This window comes from Nanorana parkeri, unplaced genomic scaffold, assembly GCF_000935625.1.
Source record: "Nanorana parkeri isolate BGI_ZX_2015 unplaced genomic scaffold, ASM93562v1 scaffold583, whole genome shotgun sequence".
In the NCBI taxonomy this organism is placed as follows: Eukaryota; Metazoa; Chordata; class Amphibia; order Anura; family Dicroglossidae; genus Nanorana; species Nanorana parkeri.
The window spans coordinates 274,223-282,721 of record NW_017306851.1 but is presented as its reverse complement, the minus strand read 5'-3'; the positions used below and the strand labels follow the sequence as shown (position 1 = coordinate 282,721).

General features: G+C 45.2%; 1 protein-coding gene across 1 annotated transcript in view; it reads left to right on the top strand.

Moving 5' to 3' along the window:
- GRM7 (glutamate metabotropic receptor 7) overlaps window positions 1-8,499 on the top strand; it is a 351,320-nt gene that overhangs the window by 196,994 nt on the left and 145,827 nt on the right. Inside the window, exon 5 of the mRNA XM_018562551.1 lies at window positions 5,181-5,321. Coding sequence (XP_018418053.1) covers window positions 5,181-5,321 — 141 coding nt within the window. The remainder of the gene's footprint in view (window positions 1-5,180; window positions 5,322-8,499) is intronic.

Sequence of the window (8,499 nt, the reverse complement as noted above, 5' to 3'; positions counted from 1 at the left end):
TCCCCGGAGGATAGAGGGAATAATAAAGGGAAAACAATGTTTCTCTCAGAAGCTTTCATATTCCGCCATTCCTGTGTTCCACCAGGAGCCCACAATTAAATAGTGACTGCCAGAGCGCGGCACAGCTATGCAGAGACTCCCCCTGGGACTGACACTTGCACAAATGTGTTTGAGAGGCAGCCAAATGCGAGCTGTTTCCTCCTATTCGTTATGTTTTGTTTGGAGGAGAGATGGGATCCCGAGCCTCAGAGACGGCAGAGGAGAGGAATCGGCCGCACCGGAGCAGGCCAGCCGTTAGACCAGAATGTGTAGAGGAATCGCTAGGCCCTGGGATAGAGTAACAATGTTTCGGGGGGGTTTAATATCATTTTGTATAGATACAAAAAGTTACAAAAATTTTCAACATTCAGCAACATCGTTCTATATGTACTAAGAGCACCAAAACGTGTTCTGGATAAAGCCAAGATGTGATCAGAGTCTTCCAACAGCAAAGAATATTTCAGAGAGGAGAGGTATAGAGTCCTCCAGCAGAGTCTTCCAGCAGCAAAGAATATTTCAGGAGAGGAGAGTTATAGAGGAAGGAGCAGAGTCCTCCAGCAGTCAATGCAAGAATAAAGTTGCTCCAATTTCTCAGGCCCAATATTCCATGGGAGCTGAGGTGCTCGGCGCAAGTCTCTTCTGGACCCAGTCAGCAAAATGAAGTAGAATAGAGCTGGCACTTGTAGGAATCCTCTTGATGGTGTATCTTTATTGAAAAGGGCATAAAAGCAACTACAAAGATTGGAGTCCTCCAGCACAGCAGAGTATTTCAGGAGGGGAGAGTTAGAGGACGGAGCAGAGTCTTCCAGCAGAGCAGAGTATTTCAGGAGAGGAGAGTTATAGAGGAAGGAGCAGAGTCCTGCGGCAGAGCAGAGTATATCAGGAGAGGAGAGTTAGAGGAAGGAACAGAGTCTTCCAGCAGAGCAGAGTATTTCAGAAAGAAAAAACAGAGTCTGACGGGTTGAATTTAATTTGTAACACTGAGCGGTTTCTACATTTGGTTCGGTCAGCTCTTCAACACTGTGATCTTGCTTCATATGTGACAGGGCCCCTCTTATTTCCAGTCCCAGACTGCACAGTTCAGTCCCATTCCCCGTAGGTCATCTCTGACTCTCCCATGTACTATAGGCCTCTGACCCTGGTCTGGAGAGTGACGCGCTCTCTTTCGCGGCGCTCTGCGGCACAGATGGCTGGCTCTATACAAGGCACTTGGCGTTATTGCGGAGACGTTCAGAGTACTTAGCTCCCTCCTGCCGCACTTCACGCTGCAGATAAATTCACCTGCCTGAATTATTTATCAGCCGAGAATCATCTCCCCCGGGGACAGGAGAGAATGGCGACACCGCGGGGGGACAACCTGAGGATGACACAAGCGTGTTAAGAGCGCTCCCCTATAGAGAGTGTTCTGCTATCTAAACACATCACCGCGATACAGACAAATCACCGGCGCATGGATCAGCACACACAACACCTGCTACAATAATACATCTACTACACAACACCTGCTACAATAATACATCTACTACACAACACAAAGCAACACCTGCTACAATAATACGTATACTACAAAGCAACACAACACCTGCTACAATAATACATTTACTACAAAGCAACACAACACCTGCTACAATAATACATCTATTACAAAGCAACACAACACCTGCTATAATAATACATCTATTACAAAGCAACACAACACCTGCTACAATAATACATCTATTACAAAGCAACAAAACACCTGCTACAATATTACGTCTACAACAACACAAAGCAACACCTGCTACAATAATACGCCTGCAACAAAACAACACAACACCTGCTACAATAATACATCTGCAACAAAACAACACAAACCCTGCTACAATAATACATCTGCAACAAAACAACACAAAACCTGCTACAATAATACATCTACTACAACACAAAGCAACACCTGCTACAATAATACATCTATTACAAAGCAACACAACACCTGCTACAGCAAACATCTACAACAAAACAACACAACACTTACAAAAACATTGCATCTTATACAGACATCACGAAACATGGTAAAACAATACATCTGCCACCCTGCAGCAGAGAAGTACCATTTGCTACCTGTGTGGAAGCAGTGGTCTCTCTGCAGAGGTCCACCATTCTCTCAATTAGTTAGAGCTAGATCTCCTAAATCAGAAGGAAACATGAGCTTCACTGGTTGCTGAGTTATAGGTCTGACTCATCATTGTGTGAGACCTCTGCAGAGAGACCACTGCTTCCACAAAGAGAGCAAGGGTCCTTCTCTGCAGCATGCTGGCAGGGCTCAGACCTTTCAACGCTACGCTTACGCTGTGGCTGCTTTTTCAAGAAAACAAACTGTAAGACTTTCGGCACCTTTATATTTTGAAGGACTTGGAACTGATTTCATTTAAAGCTTGATTTGGGTTTTAATTTTCCCCCGTTATTCAGCCATCACTGATGCTTCTACGGAAGAGATTGTTCCTATTCAGAATTCAATTTCAATAGCCAGCTACCAAAATATTGGATCATATTGGATAACGTTGTCTCTTTAAAACAATATCTCCTTATCGTTTCCTCTCCCATAATGCACTGCTGGCAGGAGCTGGTATTGCAGAACGCCGTCTATAGCCAGCGGAGAATCATGGGAGACGTAGTTCCAGGGAAGCTCGCCGTGTCACGCACCAGCCGTAACCGATCGATAGGTTAATTAGAAAGCCTCTGTGATTTATTCCAGAAGAGATTCGTTCTGAAATAGTCATTGTGATATCATCGACAAACAAAGCAGCATGTAAATTATTTAAATCGCAACTGTAAAGGGGCCTAATTAATACTGACTGACATCTGTTAACGAGCTACTCACGCAATTGGAAATTCAGATGATAAAAGAAAAGGTTGGAAGTGACATTGCTTGTAGTGTCCAAATTATTATGACCCCCCCATCAGTACTTCGTTGGGCCGCCTCGTGACTCCACGAGATGGTGAAAGGTGATGCGAGGAATCTGACACGGCACTGTCGCCCTTCTGTTGTCTTGTACCAGTCTTGTCCCTCCCCCGTTCTGCCCTAACATTGACTGGTCGCTGACGGCCACAATTCGCACGTTCAGACCCAGATTTTCGGCTGACAGTCCAATCTTTAAACACTTTAACAACAGCTGCTCTTGAACATGTAACGAATTCTGCTGTTTTGCTGATACTCGCTCCATGGCTCCGAGCGCCAACAATCATCCCGCGTTCCAAGGCTGTTACATCGCGTTGTTTCCCCGTATCTTCAGAAACAAATCACTTCTACTGTCGTGGTAACCAACCTGCTTCCCTATTTATAATGGTCTGGCCCTCTAGCAACTTCAGCGCCAAATTATAGCTAATTTGCCTACAAATGTCAGGTGGTCATAATAATCCGGCCACTCAGTGTATTTGCACCATGGATTTTTACAAGCGGCCACGAGCGTTCTGTAATAAACTGCTTATAGCACACGGCTTATAATATTCCAGTGAATGCGTTCTGATACATTGTATAAGAATGTCTGATTGGATGGTTACTTTTCTTTCATGGCTGAGAAATGTAACTGTGTCAACGAGTCCTTAAAGTTTATGTAGCGCCAAGAACGTTTTTCTAGTTTTGTATAAATTGGGGAAGGATAGGGACTCCCGTTGTCATTTCCTGCAATCTGGCACTCCATTAGACAGTTTTAGGGCTCAATATAAAGTCCATATACCTTGTTGCACTCCGTAGCGGATGTCCCAATGATAACGGGTGCTTGCAATGACTGCGGAGACAGTAACAAGAGCAAAATGTCGGCAGCACTCCAGAACAGAGATTCGCGTTAGTGCAAACAGGGCCGGATTTCCCACAAGGCCAACCGAGGCCTGGCCTTGGGGCAGCAAGGAGTAGAGGGGCAGCAGGGGTGTGGAATTTCTAACTCCCGACGCCCAGGACATGCAGTTCCGGGCTCAGGGTGGGTAGTTGTTTTCTAGATTTAGCCTGCTTTGGGCAAGCAGAGCTAAATGTACAGCGGGGAAGCCGCCGCTTGTTTTCTTACGGGGCCACACAGGGTCCCCTTCATCAGTATTAATAATAATACCGGTAATAATAATAATAATAATTAATTATTGAGCCTGATGAAGGGTAGCCTGTGTGGCCCCAAAAGTGCTTGTCTTTGTGACATGTGTCAATAAAATGCATTTGCACTAACGCAAATCTCTGTGCTGGAGTGCTGGTGACATTTTGCTATTGTTACAGTTTTAGGGCTCATTCACACAAGCTTGGATGTCAGTACGGTGAGCATACCCATGCAGAGACCCAATCCTCGGAGGGACAGGTGCTGGGTGTAATTGCACACAGCAGCCTGTACCTCTCTATGGGAGGACATGGCTGCATGCAATTACACACAGTTACTTGCACACCCAAACCTGCGCATCCCGGTGCCTGGACGCAGACAGTGTGCGTCCAAGTGCGGGCACCCAGTCCCGCATAATTGTGTAGGTTCGGGTGTGCGTGTAATTGCAGGGAGGTACAAGCTGCTGTGCGTAATTTCACATAGACACTCCCAGTGTCAAGTCTTTGCTCAGGCATCCACACCACAAGGACGTGCACGCTTGTGTGAATGAGCCCTTACTTCCTGTCCAACTCTTCACATATTCACCAGACGGGAAGTAAGGATACAGGCAGAAATCAAAATCTGATATGGGGTTCTAACTTTTTCCTACTGTACTAAGCAAAAGCATTTTTATTTCTGTCTTTGTTGCTAATGGAGAGTTCCCCTCATTTCCTGTCTGGTAAAATGTTGTCAGCAAGACAGGAAGTGAGGAGAAATCCCTCTAAAGCTCTCCACACATGTTACAATCCTCCTTTAGATCTACCAACAACTATGTAATGCAAGGGCCTGCCTGATTGGATACAAATGTATTGGAATGTTCAGGTAGGTCCTCATATCACAAAGTTTTGGTAGATCTAATGTTGCTTGTACATAGATGGTACGGCCAGATTGTGACGTGCATGGTGAGCCTAATGGGGCTTCAGATAGAAGTTAAATCCTCATATGGGGTTTTAATCTTTCCGCACTCCCTCCAAAACTAAGACAAAAAATTTTCTTCTTAACACCGCGTATCGATGTGTCACACATTTTCCGCTCTCTCCTCAGGCTTTGATGCGTATTTCACATCGCGGACCCTGGAGAATAACCGCAGGAATGTGTGGTTCGCTGAGTATTGGGAAGAGAACTTTAACTGCAAGCTAACCATTACCGGCTCAAAGAAAGAGGACACCGACCGCAAGTGTACAGGTAACACATATCCACCATTGATCAATGCTGCCAGAGGTATTCAAGGAAATACAGATCAATAGCCGAAGTAAACATCCCAGAGGGTGAGGAGGTGGTTACGTATCTATGTCAGAGTTTTGCTGTTGGCTACTCGTTAATAAACAGCATTTAATCATATGTAACCACAGCAATTAAGGGCCGGCAAACACCGAGGCGGAACCTCTATGCGCGGGAATTGTGCACGATTCTGCACGGATTGCCGCGCGGTCAGGAGTCGCCAAGGTGTGAACCCATCTCGCTGTGGGTGTCATTATTTTCTAATGGCACCCCCAGTCGCGCCGAGCGGATCGCGCGGTTTCCTGCCGCGATTCCACCCGCGCTTCTGAACGCGGCTAAAGTAGCCACGCGTCGTGTATCGCAAAATAAGGTACATGCCTCGCTGATGTCACCCCATTAAAAACAATGGGGCCGTGCGGCAAACGCTGCCTGCATTGTGCAGGACCGCGCGATCCCGGGACACACGATCCTGGATCGCGGAGGTCTGCGCCGAGCCTTAAAGGAACGTTCAAAGAGTAAAGGCAATGACGGTTGTATACTTTTTGTGCCTCATCAACCTCCAATATATTATCACACGGGTGTCAGTATTTGCTTAAGGAACCTTTTGGGGGAAAAGACGTACAGGAGGTGGTAGTGGAATGTTGGTCCTGGCATCTTTTGTGGAAGACACAGGGTTATTCACTAAAGGGTGAAGGGTTTGGAGAAGGAAGGAGAAGTGACTAATCTAGGACAACATGGCTGAATGGGAAAGTGAGCTGAATTTACCAAATCAAGATTGCTGTATAGTATGTCCCACCATAGTATGACCACGTGTCCCACATGACCACGTGTCCCACATGACCACGTGTCCCACATGACCATGTGTCCCACATGACCATGTGTCCCACTCTAGTATGACCACGTGTCCCACATGACCACGTGTTAGTAGCATTAATTTGTAACTGTCCTGATCCTGTTATTTACGATGATCCAATCTGTGATTCTCACATTTTTGAATCACCTTAAAGGGTCAGTCAACTAAAAAGTAATGTTATTGATAGATGGTCTCTGGTAGGCTAGGTCAACCACTGGCTTATTTTATGTCATAAGATACCATACTGCCCCTCTTCCTGTGTCATATTTTATTTGTGCACATGAGGTATTGACACCGTTGGTGTTGTGAACACCACAAGCCTAAACTAAAAGCCTAAAAGACACCCCCTTTCTTACAACACAAGTCATTTATGGATTTGTCCTTCACTGTAAAGGGAGCATGTATCTAACTTGAGTCTTTGGTGGCTGGGCAGGACAGGAGGTTGTGGTGGAATGGGTTCTACCAGCATTAGGCGTGACTTGGCATGTGTACAGGGCACAAAACTAGTCGTGGAAAATTGTATCCAATTGAGATTTCTCATCTGACACAGTGATGTTTAACTTTGGAAACTTCAAGGCTTTTTAAAAAGTTTTTTCAAGACCTTAAAAAAAATGTCATACAATACGTCAAGTCTCATGCCAACTGAGAAACTGATATTACTGCTCTGCATATGAACCGAGAATTACTAGATACATATTCATCATTGCCATGTGGGATTTTTAGATGATAGCTATGGATACAGTAACATGTGATATACTGCATATGTCATGGATCAATACAAAAACTGTAATTTTACGTAGAGTTGTTCAAACTGGGTTTCTGCGAACTCAAATTAACTCACAAATCACTAGACAGGTAAGTTTCGTTTAGTTCCGAATTTAAATTCAGACAGATTCCTTTAAATCCAAACATTCAGATGCATCCGAATTTCATTCATTTCATTCAATTTCACTCAAAAGCATTCAAATTCCAAAAAAATCTGATTTTTTTTCCCCCATGTTTTTCGTCCGAGTTTCCACATTTCCAATTCTAATGACCAGTATGGACGGAAATGACCAGCACGGTCTAAGAAAACCAGTATGGAGCAAAACGACCAGTAGACACTAAAATGACCAGTACAGAACTGAAATGCAGCCCCCCCCAACAAAATAAATAAATATATATATATATATGTCTATTAATTTGTTAATTCGGTAAATTTTTAATAAAATAACCCCATCCAAATGAATCCAAACAAAAAACAAACAAAAATTGGATGAATCCAACCCACCCCCCAAAAAAATAAATTGAATGAATGAATGAAAAATTTGATCAATCTGAATTGTGAATAACAAATCAAAACCAATTTTGGATCCAGAGTCAGATCAAAAAAATTGAATCCATCCAAAACTAAACAAACTTTTTGAGCCTTTACATGTCTACAGATAACCTTCAGTTTGGACTGATAAGTTTACCTGATCCTGTTTGTTCTCCTATTTAGCTTATCCAGATGCCCACTTATGTCCACGCAGTATGCCTGTTGCACTGTTGAATGCTGCAATTTTTTGTATTAAGGCTTGGGAGTTTCCCAACCTATCATTTGTCAGAAGTGTAACAAGTGTGACATTGAAAAAGAAAAGAAAGCTTTGGTTTTTTTGGAAAGCATTAGTGGAGAATCTAGTACAGTGGTACCTCAGTTCACGAACCTAATTCATTCCACGATTCTGGTCGCGAACCGATCTGGTTGTGTACCGAATCAAACTGTGATCAGACCGTGATCTCGACTAGGGAAAGCCATGATCACGTGTTAGAGCGGGGAAGATGGCTGCGGTTGCGTTCGCAGGGCAGCCATCAGGGGGGAACGGCCGATACTCATTTAAGGGGCCCGGGCAGCCTGGGGGGCCCGCCCGGGTCCCTTACATGACTATCAGCCGACGGTGAAGGGTGAGGAGGCGGGGGCCTGGCCCTAGCAGCGCAGGGCCCCAGAATTGCCGCTCCAGCGGCTTTTTAGACAAGCTAGGGCCCCATCAGCTAAGCTGCTCGTCTGATGTCGGACTGGCCGGAAGTGACGAGGCCATGTTTGCAAGTAAGAGGAGCTAGGAAGGAAGGAAGGAAGGAAGGAAGGAAGGAAGGAAGGAAGGAAGGAAAGGAGGGAGGGGAGGGATGCAGCCCTGACCAGCCCACCTGAGACCCCTTCAGAGCCCACAATAGACAGTCTCAGATGGGCTGGGCAGCATCTATGGTGGGCTTTGCAGGGCCACTCTCAGGTGGGTCCTGTGTCCAGCGCGTCACTAAGCCCTGCGTCCAGCG